This window comes from Hylobates moloch, unplaced genomic scaffold (genome assembly GCF_009828535.3).
Source record: "Hylobates moloch isolate HMO894 unplaced genomic scaffold, HMol_V3 SCAFFOLD_3, whole genome shotgun sequence".
Classification (NCBI taxonomy): Eukaryota; Metazoa; Chordata; class Mammalia; order Primates; family Hylobatidae; genus Hylobates; species Hylobates moloch.
Window position 1 is genome coordinate 69,618,539 of NW_026652278.1, and position 18,666 is coordinate 69,637,204.

General features: G+C 49.4%; 1 protein-coding gene across 1 annotated transcript in view; it reads right to left on the reverse strand.

Annotated features, from left to right (window-relative positions):
* Positions 1–576: 576 nt before the first annotated feature.
* Positions 577–18,666, reverse strand: part of DUSP29 (dual specificity phosphatase 29) — a 38,828-nt gene continuing 20,738 nt past the window's right edge. The window contains exons 3-4 of the mRNA XM_032170687.2: positions 7,016–7,236; positions 577–1,171 (exon numbers count right to left, since the gene is read on the reverse strand). Of these exons, the coding sequence (XP_032026578.1) occupies positions 930–1,171; positions 7,016–7,236 (463 nt within the window). The 3' untranslated portion in view covers positions 577–929. The remainder of the gene's footprint in view (positions 1,172–7,015; positions 7,237–18,666) is intronic.

The window sequence follows — 18,666 nt, forward strand, 5'->3', positions numbered from 1 at the left end:
TAGTTCTCAGGGAGGCAAACTCCACACCTGAGCTTACCTGGCTGCCCCATCGTCCCATTCCATAGCAGACAACAATTTGCAAATACTTTCTGCTATGACTGAAAAGCAGCTCGTGTTGCTTTGACCAGAACCTACATGAAAAGAGCCTCCCTGAGGTCCCCGCTAGAGAGGGTCTCCTCCCTTTTTTTCCCCAAAATTAGAAAGTCAAACTACTACTTGTCCAAATTCACCACAATTCATTGAATTTTTCTGAGTAGTGGCAGCCCTGGCTAAGAGTCTGAGGAGCCCTGGGTCCCTTGGGAAAGTGGGGGAAGCCTAAAGCAGGGGCCTCTGTACAGGGGTTCAGGACCCCTCCCCACCCTGCTGGAGGAGCACATCTAGAGATGGTGGCGCGAGCCTAGGGGTTCCGCTGAAAAGACAAACGGGGTGCAGGGGATGCCACAGAAACGCAGGATGCCCGGGAAGGGGCCTCCACGGCTACACAGGCGCTCCTGTGACACCGCTCGCCCGGTACCGTTCTGTGCTTGGAAAAGCAATTTCTATTTTAAAATACTTTTTATAAGAAGGTGACTTTCCTTTCAGACAAAGCCAAACGTTTAATCACAACATAATGCCTACACATTTTAAAATCCTTTCCCTCTTCCTTCTCACCAAAAAAAACAAAACCAAAGCAGGAGACTTTGTGCAGTGTGGCATGCTCCTCTGTGACCCAGAGCCGGGGAGCCCGTCCCTCCCATTTTGCTGAGAGGCTGAGCACTCAGCTCTGCCTGGGGGCAGCTCTGGGTCCTCCCTGTCCCCAGCACACATGGGGAAGTTGAACAAGATGGTTTGGAAGAAGTTGAGCTTCGGTTTCACCGTCCCTTCTCTGGAGTCCTAGGCCAGGGCTATGTTCTGCCTCTCCCCTCTGTCCCCAAGTGCCTCTGCTGGCCCTACAGCTCCCTGCCGTCCTCCTCCTCACCATCCTGGCACTGGGCCTGTCGCCTCTGCTGCACCAGCTGCTTGTCCAGCTCCCGGAGCTGCTTCAAAAAGCCCCGGTTCGGGAGGACGCAGCGGTTCTTGGCCACTTGCTGGATGGCGTCCACCAGAGTCATGTCCTTGTGGATCATCAGGTAGGCCAGGACCAGGGTGGCTGACCGGCTGCGGCCCATGACGCAGTGAACCAGGATCTTACCTGCAGATGGAGCAGGGAGAAGAAAACCCACACTGAGGGGCAGGTGTTGGGGGCACAGGTAGGGCCCACTCCCATCCTGTCACCCTCTAGCCCACAGAAAGTGACTCGGCACTGTGCCCCACAGCTGCCTCTGTAGAACGGGGACACTCTCGGTGTCTTCTTCATAGGGTTGTTGAGAAGGCAAATAGCCCTGTAAATAACTCGATTTTAGTACAATTTGTTTGTGCTAACGAATGGCTGCTGAGCTCCTACAGTGTGGCTGGGCTGCCTTTCCCCTGAGCATCATGGCCAGAAAGCAAGCACCCACTTCTTGATTGCTGTTTCGGGTCTGGGGGAGGCTGGTCCCAGGTTCTCCCTGGCATGACCGCACTCCTGGGGTGTGAATGTGTCCAGCTGGATGCATGTCTACCCCTGGCATTCAAATCCCACAGACCTTTCCGGAGGCTGCCGGGCCTCTGGCCAGCCCTGCTGATAACCAAAGCGTTTCTTCCTCTCCCAGAAAACAGGGTAATTCTTTCTGTCATGACTCAGTACTTGAAACAGATGAAAGCTGTAGTTCATTAAGCCTTTTGGGGGCCTGAATTCTGTTAAGTGGCAGAGGGGAGGGGAGCAAGAATTGGAAGGGAGATGGAGGGGGTGGCAGGAAAGGGGGAGGTGGAGGGAGCGGGAGAGAAAGGGGAAAAGGAGGGACAGAGGACACTCAGCTCTGGTAGGAGCTCCAAGAGCTGAATTTTGTTTCCAAGACTAGGGCATGAGGCTGGGCGTGGTGGCTCACACCTGTAATCCCAGCACTTTGGGAGGCCGAGGTGGGCGGATCACTTGAGGTTGGGAGTTCAAGCTGGGTGAATGCACATCTGTTACTATTGGAGGAGTCAGCCCTATTGAGAAGCATCAAGGTCCAGGCAACACTTTTTTTCCTTCTTGTGGTCAGATCAGCTGAGACCCATCATGCCAGAGCACATCTCTTACAGTCACAGGGGCCAGCACTGTAACTGTGTTGGGCTTTTATTTCCCAACTTCTGTCAGAGCTCCTAGGGTCTCCCTGGCCAGAGCACACTTGTTGCAGTGGGAGAGATCAGCACCCCTCTCATGCTTGGAGATACTTTTCTTCTTGACTACAGTCAGAGCCCTTGAGGCATGCCTGACCAGAGTTCATCTTTAGGAATAGCAGCAGCTAGTGCATACCTATGCTTGCAGGTCCTTATGTTCTCACATACAATCAGAGCACCTGGAGTCCATGTGGTTAAAGCCTGGCCAACATGGCAAAACCCCGTCTCTACACAAAAATTAGCCAGTCGTGGTGGTGCACCTGTAGTCCCAGCTACTCGGGAGGCTGAGGCAGGAGAACTGCTTGAACCCAGGAGTTAGAGGTTGCAGTGAGCTGAGATCGCGCCACTACACTCCAGCCTGGGCGACAGAGCAAGACTCCATCTCAAAAAACGAAAATCCAAATCCAGAATCTCTACTGCTCCTCAATTGCATGCTTTTAGGAGTGACTGGAAGGTAGGCCTCTGTCATGAAAATCAGACACAGGCTAAGGCTGTTACCCTGCACCATGCCCCGCCCCCCAGCCAGGTGTGCTCCTTGCTAAGCAGACTCCTTCCTTGCTTTCAGGAGATGCTCTCTGCCCATCTCTCATGCACTATCTGGGAACCTGCCTTTCTTAGCAACTTGCAAAGAAATTCTGGTAGAGCCCTTACTTCTTCCCAAGAGGTTCTAGGTGTGTGGAAGTTCTGAGAAAAAAGGTGCAAGGTGTATTATGAACTGCCGGGGCTGGAGGGAGATAGGGCAAGAGACCCTGCAAACAGTGAAAATCGGCCGGGCGTGGTGGCTCACGCCTCTAATCCCAGCACTTGGGGAAGCCGAGACGGATGGATCACTTGAGGCCAGGAGTTGGAGACCAGACTGGCCAACATAGTGAAACCCTGTCTCTACTAAAAAATACAAAAATTCACCAGGTGTGGTGGTGGGCACCTCCCAGCTACTTGGGAGGCTGAAAGAGGAGAATCGCCTGAATCCGGGAGGTGGAGGTTGCAGTGAGTGGAGATCATGCCACTGCACTCCAGCCCGGGTGACAGAGCAAGATTCATCTCAAAAAAACAAAAACGAAAAAAACAGTGAAAATCTGGTCGGTTAAAGCTTATTAGAAGCACCAGAGAATCAACCTCCTGCTTGAAAGCAGGCTTCATTTATTTATTCATACTTCCTTATCCATAATAGATTTTAAGATGCCTTCAAAAGCAGACTATGGACTGTTTAAGAACAAGAAAGAGCAGCCAAAAGCAGAGTGTGATACTAAAATCTGATCTTTAGTGCCTCGTGGCATTTGCCCTGGAGTTTCTTAGAAGACTTCATTAAATTAAAACCACACTAATTCACCTCGGAGGATGCCGCATCGGGGGCAGTTAAAGCAACCCAAGTGGGGTTCCTGTATTTTGTGAGTACTTCTTTTTCTGATGAAGAGTGACAAATTCAGTTTTTACAGATCCTATAACCAGCTGGCATGACTCGCCTTCCATGATATTCGGTGACCTCTTATACAGCAAAGTCACCAGGTGCTCAAAATAAGGGCAGAGGACTCTTCTGTGAGGCCTCGGTGACAGAAGGAATCCCCGCTGGTAGGCAGGTGTCCTGATGGCGCTGCCTCTGATTAGCTCTGTGACCCTGGGCACTTCACTTGTCTTCTCTGGGCCTCTGTTTGCCCAGCTGTCAGGGCAGGACCAGGGACTGGATTATCTCCGAGATATTTTAAGAGTGACTGAGGTTGCCTGGGGAGTTCTTTCTAAAGGGTCAAGTCAGGGTAGTGATGGGGTGGGAGAGGGCCCCAGGGGCTGATTACAGCCCACGAGTATAGCTCCACAAGGAACGCTTTTCAAAAAGAGTGAAAAAGACTGGCTGTGAGAAGCCGGGTGGGGGGAATGGTGTACACTTGGCTGAAACCAGTCAATGAGAACAAAGAACATAGACAAGAGGAAGCAAAGAGTGATGCCTTGCTTTTTGGCCAGACTGTCTATCCACACCGCTTACATAGAGAGTGTAAGAAACATACAAGTAGGTCCAGCACTAAAATGCCAAGCAGTGTCCCTTGGTTTTCCCTTGGGTCTGGCACTAAAATGCCAAGCAGTGTCCCTTGCCTAGACACAACTGGGCCACCCACTGCATGTGGCAGGTGGGCTGAGCACCTGCCGTCCACTGGGTATGAAGTTTGTGGCATTGCTGCTCCTGAGCTAGCGGGCATTTTGTTTGGTTGCTCTGGCCACTCGGGGCACAGGTTACAACCCGATGGCCATTGGGTTGCTTTAGTCTGTCCTTTGCAGCATTTTAAGAAATTTCAATCTGTCGCCAAGACCGAAAAATCGAGTGATTTTATAATCCAGATTGGAGACTTCTGAAAAGTCAGATCTCCCACATTTGCACTGACTCTCACAAGACAAGCATTAGCTGAGGCTGAGTGACAGGTGCCCCTCTGAAGGGGTACAGGGCTGTCTGCTTAGCCACAAGTGCCCCCTCCCCACACCCCTCTGCTGTACATGCAGCCAGCTTCCTTTGTTTACATTCTGTGTGGTTCTGCAGGGTAGGCGTTTGAGCCCTGACTTGAATTCTTTAGCTATGCCAGTGCAAAGGTGCTGAGAGCAGAGCCTACTCTGCCATCTCCAGTGGGATCATGTCCTGCTCCCCATCCCTAGCCATCTGGTCGAGACCCGGCACTCGCATCCATTCATTCTATCCCACTCATAGTCTCTGATCTGAGTATCTACTCTCCTCCGTTGGCCCTTCGTTTGCTAGGTGCCACCTGGTCTAAGTCATGATCCACAGCAGCCTGACACCTCCTCATAATGTTCTGTCATCTGCCTAGGCCTAAGCTTCGACTTGAGAGCCTGATTCTTTCTGGATTTGGCAGTGGGGGCAGACCCTAAAATTGAGTGCCAGGAACCTAAAACAAGCTTTCATATATCTTACAGTTCAAAGTTGGAATGTCTTTTTTTTTTCTTTGAGGATTGGAAACTTTATGATGATGATGTGCACATGCTGGCATGGTTATGTGCTTCACGGTGTATGACCATGCTTTATCAAATACATCCGAGAGCCTGCTGTCCGCCAGGTTCTATGCTAAGCGTTTTAAGTGCGTTACTGCTGATCCTCATTATAACCTCTGAAGGTAAATATTTTTATCACTGGATGGAGAAACCAAGGCTCAGAGAAATCACATCGTTAGTAAATTGTGTGACAGAAATGTAAACCCAGCCCTGTCTTCTCCGAAGTCTGCCAGGCCCCTTCCATGACGGGTAAGGTCTAAAATATAGTAATGGCAAGTGAGTGCATTAAACAGAAACTGAAGGATTAGGTTGTTGCAGTCTTTTTTTCATGTCAAATATGTTTTCAGTTAACTTCAAATACTATGAGGCAAATTTTATCTTGTGGTGATGACTCAGTTCAGTTGCGTTTTTGATCCTGCTTGGAAACCCAGAATGTACACAGCACAAAAGATGGTTTATAAATAGACTCACAAAAGGAAGGCCTGGAAATGAGGCCTCTTCTAATACAGGCATGTTAGCTCTAAGGATTTTTTTTTCATTGTGACATTGCTTTCTGAGCCAAAATAATGACAAATTGTTGGTGGCTATGGTTGGCTGTGGGGCCAGGGTCACCTTGGGATGTCCATTAAGGTCTGATATTGTCCAGCAGACCTGGCCTAGGCCCAGCTCCAGGTTGCAAGTTCCTGCAGCAGACTGGTCAGTCACTGAGCCTTGTAATCACAACCTCTTGTGGCAAGAAAGGCTTTCAGTAACCGGATACCCTGAATTAAGTGATGGCTCCACAAAGGGGTGTGTGACACATTGGGCTGAAGTCAGAGCACAGATCAGGGAGCTGAAGTCCCTCTGGCCTCTGTGGAATGCCACTGAAGTACACCCTGCAGCAATAACTGTATATTGTCTTACCCCTGATGTGTCCCTAAGCTGTGCCCTTCTCTCCAAAATAGCCTTGTAGCCTTTGCTGGATTAGGGTAGCCAACAGTGCATTCTGAGCACAAAGACTAGCACTGTGATTTAAAAGCTGGATAATTAACACTGGGAAAACTTGGACGCTGGAGGTGCAAAACCCAAATTATACCCCAAATACAGCGTGCCAGTAAAGCCCAGCTTGTCAGCTTTCTACTGGAGGCCTCACTAGGCTGAGTGTTAACTGGGGACATGGCGGCGAGAAGGTGGGCCGTGAACTTGGGTTGGTGGGCAGGAGAATTTAAGGTCTCTCCATGGATTCCCACTCAAGTCAGCTCCCTGAGAGTTTTCTGGCATCAAAGCCCTTGGCTACTAGTTGGGTTCAGGCCCGGGCACAATTAGTGTCTCCGGCCGCAGTCCCAGCTTTGAGGGCTCCCAGACCGCCTCTGCCTTTTGAAGGATGGCAAATGTTCTTTAGCAAAGACTCCGACCAAAAGGCCTTTTTTTCTTACGCCCTATTTCCATTCCCGAGAGCTGCAATCAAGGCCCGAACCCCACCAGCAGCACGCTGCGTGGTGCAGGTCCTTAAACCTTCACAGCTTCCAGGGGCTCGGACCTTTACCCTCGGCCACAAGCAGTCCCAGTGGCCTACCTTTGCGACAGACAGAGATTTCGCACGCGCACATCCCGCTTCCGGCCTGGGCCGCGGGCGGGGAGACCTTGGGCTAAGGGCGGAGCCTAGGCTAGGGGCGGAGCCTTAGCGGGACGGGGCGGGGCCTAGGCTGTGGGCGGGGCGAGTCGGCGCGGGGCGGGGCGAGTCGGGGCGGGGAGGGGCGGGGCGAGCCCGGGCGGGGAGGGGCGGGGCGGATCGGGGCGGATCGGGGCGGGGCCACGGGTCTCTTACTGTGGTCGTCGCGCAGCGCTCTGTCGATGAAAGCTGCCGCCGGGTAGAAGAAGACACTGAGGTCGAAGGTGGGCAGGTCGTCGGCCTCCACGCCATGGTACTGGATGTCCATGTCGCGGTAGTAGTTGGGCCCAGTGTCCACGTTCCAGCGGCCGTGGGCCGCGTTCAGCACGTGCGTGAACCCCGCCTTCTGCAGCCTATAGCGGTCCAGCGCCGTCGCCCTGGGCGCAGGAGAGAGAAATCTGTGTGCGCGCGGGAAACTCAGGGGCCACCCACGCTTTCCGACGTGAATTCCAGTTCCAGAATAAAGACTAGTTATTGCAAATGAAGTCCCAAAGCTCTGCTCTTACCCGGTCCCCTAGGCCACCTGCACTGTTTTGTGATTCTGGCTCGGCTGTCTCAAGAAAGGACAGGGTGGAGGCTGGGGTAGGCAAGCTGAGCTGTTCGTTCGTCCATTCGTTCTTTCATCATTCAGTATACACAGCGGAGCCTGGTGCTGGACTCTACGGTGGTCGCAGATCTGGACCTGCCAAATCGCCTGAAAGCCCTCCAGAATAACCTGTTCATCAGGGCTGCCTTCACCCAGCCTCTGCTCTGAACCTGCTGGATGTTTTTAGGGTTTGGAGATGGAGGCTCAACTGAATGGTTTAAAGCAAGGCCTTCCATAAGAGGATTGGATTGGGATTGGGCAAAGTTCACAAATTCACGTTGGCACGATGTGAACGGGAAAGTGTTGCTTTGCGGAGCTGTTGCCCAGCTGGGCAGAGCATTGTTCTGAGAAGGAGGGCTTTTTGAGCCATCTGTTGTTTGAATTAATTGCAGGGAAGTTCTTGAAGCCAGCAGTAAAGTTATTTAATGGGCTACAGCTTTATCTTTCTAGGCAAGAATTTCCAGGAACACTAAAATCCTCTTGAAGTAGATGGCTCTGAAATATGACTCGATGAGAAGGCAGCATGTTGGGCCGGAGTGGAGATGGGCTGCCAGAGGAAACACGGGTTCTTCCTGCCTGTGGGGTGGGGCAGGGAGAGGCCTGTGTCACTACAAGTGTCAACATTTGGTGATGGAGGGGAAGAAGGAGGCAAGTGTGGGCCAAGCCAAGGAAACAGCACCATCTGAGGTATGGAGGCTGGAGACAACGAAGGCCTTTCAGGAAGCATTGTCTATTTCCTGTAATCAATTATCCATCCCCAAATAATGATTTGCAATCTATTGTGTGCCAGGCACTGTGCTGGGTGCTGATGGTAAAGAAGTGAACAGGGGCCGAGCACAATGGCTCACGCCTGTAATCCCAGCACTTTGGGAGGCCGAGGCAGGCAAATCACATGAGGTCAGGAGCGAGACCAGCCTGGCCAACATGGCGAAACCCTGTCTCTACTAATAATACAAAAACAAAAAACAAAAAATAGCTGGGTGTGGTGGCGCATGCCTGCAGTCCCAGCTACTTGGGAGGCTGAGGCACAAGAATCACTTGAACCCAGGAGGTGGAGGTTGTCGTGAGCCGAGACCACGCCACTGCACTCCAGCCTGGGCGACAGAGTGAAACTGTGTCTCAAAAAAACAAAAGAAGTGAACAGGTTAGTGAAGGTCCCTCAGGAAGGTCAGATACTAAAGGGGGTAGGAAATAAAAACAAGTAAAGATAATTTTAGATAGCAGTGAGAGCTATCCGAAGGACCTAAAACTTCATGACATGATACAAAATGACTGTGGTCCTGCTTCAGGCAAGGCAGTCAGGAAAGGCCACTGTGGGGAGGTGGTGTTTAAGCCAAGACTGAGTGATGAGAAGGCTGAGGACGAGTTAGAAAGTGTTTCATCCAGGAAGAGGGAAAAAGTGCTGAGAACAGGAAGGAAGCCAGTGTGGCTGAAGTGGCAAGGGGAATAGGAGTTTGGAAAGGTAGAGGGGCTGGTTCGTGGTGGGCCCTGCCCACCATAGGAAGGAGTATTATTGCAAGTGTGGTGGAAGTCCACTAGAGGATTTTAAGAAAGAAGTAAGCATTTTTTACTTTTTTAAAGATCAGTCTGGCCAGACCTCATCTGATTTTAAAGATCAATCGCTCCTGACCTCATGTGATTTAAGGTGGCTCACACCTGTAATCCTAGCACTTTGGGGAGGCCAAAGCGGGAGGGTGGCCTGAGACCAGGAGTTCAAGACCAGCCTGGGCAACATCATGAAACCCCATCTCTACAAGATATGGGTGTGCTGGCATGTGCCTGTAGTCCCAGCTACTGGGGAGGCTGAAGTGGGAGGATCACCTCAGCTCAGGGAGGTTGAGGCTGCAGTGAGCTGTGATCGCACCACCACTCAGTCTGGGCAGCAGAGAGAGACTCTGTCTTAAAAAAAAAAAAAAAAGAAAGAAAGAAAAAGAAAAATCAATCTGGCTGATGTGTGGGGATCCTGGATGCTAGGATCTGTGTTTGGGAGTCAAGGAGAGCTTTAGAGAGTGTTTAAAGAGAAGTGATACAATCTGGGTTTAAGAAGACATTTCCCTCAATAGCACAAAGACCAGGATTTCAGCTCAGGGAAGACGTGACAAGGGTCTGGAGCCGTACCAGTTAAGAGGGTAAAACTGGCATTGCACTCCAGCTGAGGGCTCATCTCAAGGCCACTAGTAAAAGCATGTGGACAGAAGTGACCATGTTAGATGCTAGCAGGGACCAACACCCTGGGCCAAGAGGAAGCCTCACACCAGAAATATATGCCATGGCCCCTCGGCCAAGGGCGTGCTCGTCTTTCACTGGTTTCCTGGAGCTTTTTATTTGGCATGAGAACCATGATGGTGTCCAGTGTTTGGGAAGGGAATTGAGCATTTGGAAACATTTGCAGACAGCCCATCAGAACTGTGGCATGGGGAGGTGGGAAGTCCCACTGAGCCCCCCTCCACTTGGCTCTTAGTGTGGCCATTCTGACCGTGGGACACATTGTGCTTTCCATTTTTCCTCAGAAAGGTCTGCTTTTCATTTTTCGTCTTGCCCCAAAGTATGTATACAACAAACATTATGCTTTGGGGACATAGATCTGCGCCCAATTAAAGCCGCCGCTAATGTGGTCCATCTTGCTGAGTAGCAATCAACCTCACTTTGAGGTTGAGCTCAGTGGAAGAATTAAAATTAACTCTTCTTGACAGGAAGCTCCTACCCACCATGAAGACTGTTCTCTCTGGGTTCAGTAACCGGCTTTCAACATAATCAAGTGGCAGTTTGAGTGAATAACAGTTTGCACTTTGCCACTTTTGGGGAGTGGGGTAGATATGCAGCAAGACTCATTGCCTGACACCTCCATATCCACCACACCAGGCTGACGTTGGCTGTGCCTGAGGGAGAGAAAGGAGCTCGTGAGGACCCCGAGACCTGGTGGGTATTTGAGGCCCACCACAAGTTTTCAGGGTCTTGGCTTCCTGGACGGGAAGGGGAGTTGGTACCCTCACACATCACTCTGGGGACTTCCCCCAGCTTCGTTCACTCAGAGTTCAGTTGAGGGCTTGAAAGAGCATCCACAGCAGAATGGGAATCTGCAAATAAATGGAGTGCCTCTTACACAGATGCTGTGGGGGAGGCAGAGCCATCATCACAGACACCCATCGTCCAATCCCCAGCTGGGACAGATGCCCAGCTCAGCAATTATTGGGAGTGGGGCAGGCTCAAAGGGTGGTGTCTGACACTAGATTGCTTTGGTTTTGTTTTTAAATTTCAGGGCCAGATACATTATCTGCTCACATATGTTGAAAAGAGACTAAGAAACACTGGGGCATTTTGAGGTGATGGGTATGGAGAAAAGGCCGTGTGCCCCACTCCTGGGGTCCACATAAATGCCTCCACTGAGGGAGAGAAGACTTCAGAAAGAAAAGCAGATTTAAGAATGTACTTCCAGAATCTAGATGACACAGGAGCTTTAGTTTCTGGTTAGGCACAATCCTAGATGTGATCAATCTGTTCAATTTTTAGATAATAAATATGTCATCTCATGACAAAAATAACACATGCTCAATCTAGAATGTAGAAAACATACTCCCCCCTCCAAAAAAATCACCTGTATTTCCACTCCCCTGGAGATAAAGGCTATTGTTAGCTTTCGATGTAAGAACCTCCCATTGTTTCTCTATGCATAGATTTGTATATTTTATAGAAAGGGTTTTTTTTGGTACAATACTATATATATAAAGTTTCAAAACCTTTGATGTGATATATTGTAAACATCTGATCTTCCTATGGCAACATATAAGACTTCAATAACTGCATGCTATTGGCCGGGCGCAGTGGCTGACGCCTGTAATCCCAGCGCTGTGGGAGGCCAAGGCGGGTGGATCACGAGGTCAGGAGATCGAGACCATCCTGGCTAACATGGTGAGACCCCGTCTCTACTAAAAATACAAAAAATTAGCTGGGCATGGTGGCAGGCGCCTGTAGTCCCAGCTACTCGGGAGGCTGAGGCAGGAGAATGGCGTGAACCCAGGAAGCGGAGCTTGCAGTGAGCCGAGATCGCGCCACTGCACTCCAGCCTGGGCGACAGAGCGAGACTCTGTCTCAAAAAAAAAAAAAAACAAACTGCATGCTATTTCATTATATAGGTAAGTCCCAATTTTTTCTTACCAAACATTTTGATGTGTTTCTTTGGGCGCTCCTCTGTTTATGTCTGTAGGAGACATTTTTAAAAGTGAAATTGCTGGGTCAACAGATATGGCCATTTTAAAATACATTTGATACTTGTTACTAAATTGCCCTACAGAAAACTTGCTAAAATTGCTAAAAATTGCTAAAAACTGCAGTCCGTATTCTTTGTCAATTTCATAGACAAAAATAATTAATGGTGTCTTGTTTTCACTGATTCATTTTAGCAATGACAGACATTGTTTACACATTTGTTGGACTCATGCAGTTTGCTTTTTTTTTTTAACACTTTTTTGACTCTTCCCAGTTCATTGGAATCATGTAGTTTACTTTTTTTTTTTTTTTGAGACGGAGTCTCACTCTGTCGCCCAGGCTGGAGTGCAGTGGTGCCATCTCGGCTCACTGCTCACTGCAACCTCCGCCTCCCAGGTTCAAGCAATTCTCCTGCCTCAGCCTCCCGAGTAGCTGAGATTACAGGCGTGTGCCATCATACCTGGCTAATTTTTGTATTTTTAGTAGAGACAGGGTTTCACCATGTTGGTCAGGCTGGTCTGGAACTCCAGACCTCAAGTGATCCACCTGCCTTGGCCTCCCAAAGTGCTGGGATTACAGGCGTGAGCCACCATGCCTGGCCTATGCAGTTTACTTTTGAAGAACACTGTCAGTCATATCCCCTTTTTGACTCACTTCTCTTGAACTCTTCTCCCTTCCTGTGAACTTCCAGCCTAGCTCTGGATTCAGACTCCATATTGGAGGAGGGCTGAGGAAACGACTTCCTTCTTGCATGGCCCAATTTCCTCAGCTAAGCCCTTCCCTCCCTTCCTGCTTCTCTGGCCTGGCCTGGACACCTGCCAGCCCCTCTGGAGTTGTTCCCAGGAAGCTCGCTTCAAAGCCCCACCCTGGAGGAATGACAGATAAGCTGCCTCTCCATGAGGCGGTTTTCTTGGGCAGTGCTCCTGACATTTCACTTGTTCAGACTCCTTGTCACCCTCCTGTTGTCAGCCTAGATACCTCAGCCTGTGCCAGCAAGCCCATTTTCCCAGGCGTGTGCTCTTGCACAGAGGGGAGGAGGCGCAAGCCCTGAATATATACATCTGTACAACCCCCCCGCAGCTTCCTTCAGGCAGCAGCAGGCTGCTCCCATGTTGCACAGACTCTACATTGGGCATTGAAGGAAGTCCCCTCATGATCGGGGCGGTTCCCCACACTCTAATATCTGTGGAGAATCCGCACATTTCCCGCACCTGATTATGGACTTCTGTTTGCTGACAGGCTGTACCTTGCCATCTCACACCTTATTTTTTTGGATGGGTGTGACACTGTCGTGGTCGCACATCATTTCATGGGCGTGGCCTTGATAGTGACCTTCCCCAATGGAGTCTCTTGTTTTTGAGACAGAATTTTGCTCTTGTTGCCCAGGCTGGAGTGCAATGGTGCGATCTCTGCTCACTGCAACCTCCGCCTCCTGGGTTCAAGCAATTATCTTAGCTTAGCCTCCCAAGTAGCTGGGATTACAGGTGCCTGCCACCACACCTGGCTAATTTTTTGTATTTTTAGTAGAGACAGGATTTCACCATGTTGGCCAGGCTGGTCTCAAATTCCTGACTTCAGGTGATCCACCTGCCTCCACCTCCCAAACCCAGTGGAGTCTTAACCGTGCAGTCTTGAGTGTGCCCGTTCCTTGAAAGTGGACTTTAAAACAGTGGGAACATTTCTGGCATGTGATCTCGGTTAATTCATCTGATGGGAAAGTGAAATGAACTGGCCTTCCGGTGTCTTGGGTGTTCTTGTTACTTGATGGTGAAGCTCCTCCGTGTTGAGGCACCTGAGAAAACATAGGGCTGACAGCTGAAACTGATGCATGAACTGAGGCGGCAGAACCGCTGGGAGCCTCTGTTTTCTTTGTTTGCTAAACAGCACCGATTACACTGGCAGTACTTTCTTTATGAGAGTCTTGTGAAGTTGAATGATGCAACATTGAAGCTTCTTTGAGAGGTTAAAAGATGACTCCAGGTGGAAAAGGCAGTGGAAAGATGTAATGTCAGAATGTGCTTATCCCATGACAAAATGTGGTAATGGGATTATATGTAATTTAAATTTTCTTGTTTTTGTCTTTCTACATTTTGTACATTTTCAGTAATGAACGAGTCATATATTCATTTACTATGTAAATGTATAGCATGATTTGTATTGCTATTTCCTTAGTTCTCAAGAGAGACCATTGTAGAGGCATAAGGTGGCCTCGGGGTTTTTAACTTCTGCTGGAAATCTCCTGTCTGCCCCACTCTTCCAAACTCTATTCCTCCAAGGATGGAGGTGAAGAGAAGAGAATACCCAGGAGGCCTGGTTTTGAGAAATGATGTCGTGTGAGTGATTGGACTTGGCATTTGCCTAACCATGCAAGGAGATGGTTTATGTTGCTTGAGGCCTTGACTGCTAAGCCGTATTCTGGCAATGAGAAGGCCAGGCCAGGCCAGGGCCTCAGGCTTCTCTCCCTGACTGTCTTGCCTATGACCGCTGCCCAGCTGTGCCTCAGTCGCCTTCAGTAGTTGGAAGTCCTAGTTATTTTCAGGTAACGCCCAGCATGTTAAATTGGCAACCTTGAAGGTGTTTGCTGCATCCTAAACTGGCCATGCCACCCACACCTCGAAGAAGCAGGTTAATTTCATCCCTGCTCGGTGCCTTAAGGCGGAATTAGTTCCTCCTTTTCGGAAGGAAGGAGGAGTTGTCTCAGCTGACTGACTTGCCTTCACTTCACTTCCCAGGCTCTCGACGCCAGGCCAGCCATGGAGATGCCTCTGGCTTCTGAGGCGGACGGTCAGAAGCAGAAAAGCAGAAAGGACAAGACAGAGGTTCCCTGGAAAGCCAGCTTGGGCTGGGTGGGTGGGGCAGGCCGCAGGCCTTGGCAGGAATCTGAGCCCAAATACCAGACCTTGGAGGCAACTGTAGTTTACACAAAAACAAGGAGCTCCTGAGGGCCCCCACCATTCCATGAGCAGCGGAAGTTTAACCTCACCTTGGCACTGGCTCTCTGACACCCGCGTTGTGGAGAGGGAAGAGAGATTTCTCAATTATCCTGTTTCAGCCAAGCCTTGTCACTGGAGGCTGCCCTGCCTAGGAATTTGCAATCACTTCGATGGTAGCCAGGATATTTCCCCTCCTGCTGACTATAGGGAAAAAAAGGACTGAAAAAAGATTTTGCTAAGCAAATGAAAGATGTGAATGAGATTAAAGTGAGAATATTTAAATTACAGAAACTTAGTGCTTTCGAGCGTACTCAAGCATTTTTGAAGCACCCATTTAGGGACTGCTGATTGATAAGAGGTGATGAATTATTCTTATCTCATCATTGACGCCAGTCCCTGGCTCTCTGGAGGGCAACACTTGGTTAACCTAATTTGAATCTAATTTGAATGACTTAAAAGTAATAAAACAAGTGTGTGCTTGAAACTAATAAAGCCTAATTCATTTAATAGGCCATTTCTTAAATAATTTTATTTTAGAGCTGGAAGGGAATCTTTGAAATCATCCTTTATTTTACAAATAAAGAAACTGAGTCCCAGAACAATAAAATGCTTTGTCAAAGGCCACCCATAGTTCGTGGCCACCCACACACAGTGGGGACTGGGACGCTGCGCTGAGTCATGCTTGAGCCCTCCACTCTACGCTGAGCCTGCAGTTCCACTTGTGGCCGATTCAGACCCCTATCGGGTTAGAGGAATGAGTGGGGAATGGGTGGCTACACCTTGTGTGAAGAAGACTTCCCCGGAACCCCAGGAATATCTGCAAGGTGGCTAGCCAGGCCCCACCCCTTCGACCCCTCTGCTGAGCCGGCAGAGTGAGCACCCTCCATGTCGCCCTCCTGTTTGTAGCCTTTTCTCATCAGGCTGCAGTGGCAGGGCCACCTTTCCCTTCCCCTGGGCTGCTGAGCAGTGAGGACTTGGATTTACCAGGCAGCCCACTTGGTGAATCCCCTTGAGCTAACCTGGGATTGAGAAAATGCTTTAGCGATTTTGAAACCCGCAGGCCCAAGGAACTTTGATATGGCTGCCTTCTTAGGCCTTAGGTCACCGCCCTGGAAGGCCTAGGAGGGCAGGCCCTCCTTCCAACACTCTGCCCTGGGTCATGATAGAATCTCATGGGAGAAATCTGACCCAGGGTTGTTTTCTCTCCCAAGGCTTCCCCTAGCATGGGGGACCCTGCGTGGCAAGGCACAGTGACTGTTCTTTACCTTCCTCATACACTGTGAATCGAATTTCCAGAACCTGCCTGATTTGTCATAGTTCAAACTTGATGAATGTATTGGGCACCGTGAGACATGTTTTGCTTGCATTAACGCATAGAATCCACATAGGTGAAGAAGCTGAAAGTCACAAAGCTTGAGTGACTTGCCCAAGGCCACACAGAAACCAGTATTCAGTCCAGACACTGTGGCTCCAGAGCAGATGCTTGGCCGCTCCACCTCTCTCCACAAAAAGGAGCAGGGAAAAGAGTGAGCTTCATCTTAGAGGTACATATGCCCCCCTGAGGGCCCAACAGTCACTGGCCTGGGCTCCAAGGCTGGATAGTAGCTTTGGCCATCCCAGGACATCCATCCTTACTCCTGGGTCCTGACCTCCTTCACTTCCAGAGCCTTGGTACTGGGCTTTCAAAAATCTTAGGTGCTTTTAGGGAAAGAAAAAACCTAACCAAAATGTAAATATCAAATTAAAACTGAGGCTTTGTGCATGAGGAACAAGCTTGGAGCTTTTGGCTGCTTTGGGCAACCCCTGCAAAGAGACCAAGAAACACAGGCAGCCTTGCCTGCTCACAGCCCAGGTTATAACCTTTGCATGGCTGCATTGGTGGTGGAGTTAATTGCTCTTGCAATAAGCATCTGTGAATCTCATTAACCTTGTTAAGTGAGTGTCACAGCAATCAGGGACAAGCACCACGCCATGCTGACTTGAGGCTCCCTCCTTCAGCTGGGGGTGCAAGTCTCACACACCTGTGTGTGCTTGTATTGGGGCTCGATTAGGCAGAGTTGGATTGAATTAAAAGGGCAGTGGCATTTTCCATTTTCTTGGTTGAAAGAAGCAAGTTCAAGGTCAAACATCAAGGAGGCAAGCATATTTTATTGTCTAGCACTCGATTAACTAGAACACGTCAGTTCTGCTCAGACACTCAATGGTTTTCTGAATGAAGTCCCTTGGCCGTCATTCACCCTTCCATGAGCTGGCCCTGACCTACCTTTCCAGATTTCTTTTTTGTTAACAATAATATTTGCATTTGTCTATTACTTTTTTTTTTTTTTGAGACGGAGTTTCGCTTTGTCACCAGGCTGGAGTGCAGTGGTGCTATCGCGGCTCACTGCAACCTCCACCTCCCAGGTTCACACCATTCTCCTACCTCGGCCTCCCGAGTAGCTGGGATTACAGGCGCCCACCACCACGCCAGGCTAATTTTTTTGGATTTTTAGTGGAGACAGGGTTTCACCGTGTTAGCCAGGATGGTCTCGATCTCCTGACCTCGTGATCCGCCTGCCTCGGCCTCCCAAAGTGCTGGGATTACAGGCGTGAGCCACCGCGCCCGGCCACACCCGGCTAATTTTTGTATTTTTAGTAGAGGTGGGGTTTTGCCATGTTGGCCAGGCTGGTCTCGAACTTGTGACTTCAAGCGATCCACCTGCCTCGGCCTCCCAAAATGTTGAGATTACAGGCGTGAGCCACCGCGCCTGGCCAACTATTCTTCAAGTTGAGGAAAAGGTAAAATAACCTGCCCAAAGCCAATGCACCTGACCAGGAGGCTGTGTCAGATGGCATTACTGTTAGAAAGTTTGCAGCCCCTCCGGCTGTGCTAGTTATACTTTTCTGCCCCACTGACATGAGGCTTTGGCGTGGACTTGCTTTTGCCAGTGAAATATGGGCAAAAATGGCATGTGTCACGTCTGTATCAGCTTATGGTTTGCTAGGTCTCTCTTTTCTCTCTGCTGCAAGGCCGGCAAGATCCCAAATCAGGGCTGCTCTATCAGCCTGGGTCCTAGAGTAAAGTGGCCAGGAGCGCAGCAGAGCTGGCCCACCATGGACTGCAGTGTGAGTGAGAAGGAATCATTGCTGTGGCAGACCGCCAAAATGTTGGGGTGAGCTATTAGACTAGCACAGCTAATCGAAACTGACCACACAGCAGCAGAATTTGGCTTAATCTCAGACCTTCTGAAAGTGTACCACATTCATCCCCTGTATTCCAGATGAATCCCCCTGCTTTTCTCACCTCTGTAGCTATTCCCATCCTGCTTCCTCTGCCTGGAAGTTCTTTGAAATCCTACCCATCTTCAAAAGTCGAGCCTGGTTCCATGTCTTCTGTGATCTTTCTCAGATCCATAATAGCACCAAGCACTTACTGAGCATTTACTACATGCCAGATACTACTCTAGCATTTGTTTGATTTCATTTAATCTTCACCCCGTGAGATAAGTCCCATTATTGTTGCCATATAAGGTGAAGGTAAAATAATTTGTCCAAGGTCACACAACTGGTAATTGGCAGAGCCAAGACTCAAACCCTGTGCTCCTTCCCCTCCAGTACTCACTGCTGTTTCTGTTCCCTGTTACATTTCTACACATCTCCTCCCTCTCCCCTCCTCAACTCTGAAATAGCTTCTGTACCTGACTGGACTGACCATGTTTTTTTTTTTTTTCATCTGGATTTGAGTATAAATTTTACCCCTTTCTGGTGATGAGAACTTGGGCTGGTCACTTGATTTCTCTGAGCCTCAGTGTCTTGTTTTTCTCCCCCGCAGCTCCAAGCAAGGTGTCCAGTAAAGGGTTACTGGCTGACCGAATGAATGAATGAACTCTCTGAGCTGTGACTTGTCCATTTGTAAAACGGGAATAATAATGGTTCCTCCTTTATAGGGTTGTTGAGGAGTCTAAATGACGCCTAGCACAAGGCATGACACCTAACACCTAAGAATTCAATACAACTTAGCTATTATTATTATAAGCCATAGGAAAGGTAAATACAGTATATAATATACAGAGAAAAAGCTTACTTCTCACTATGGGGATTGG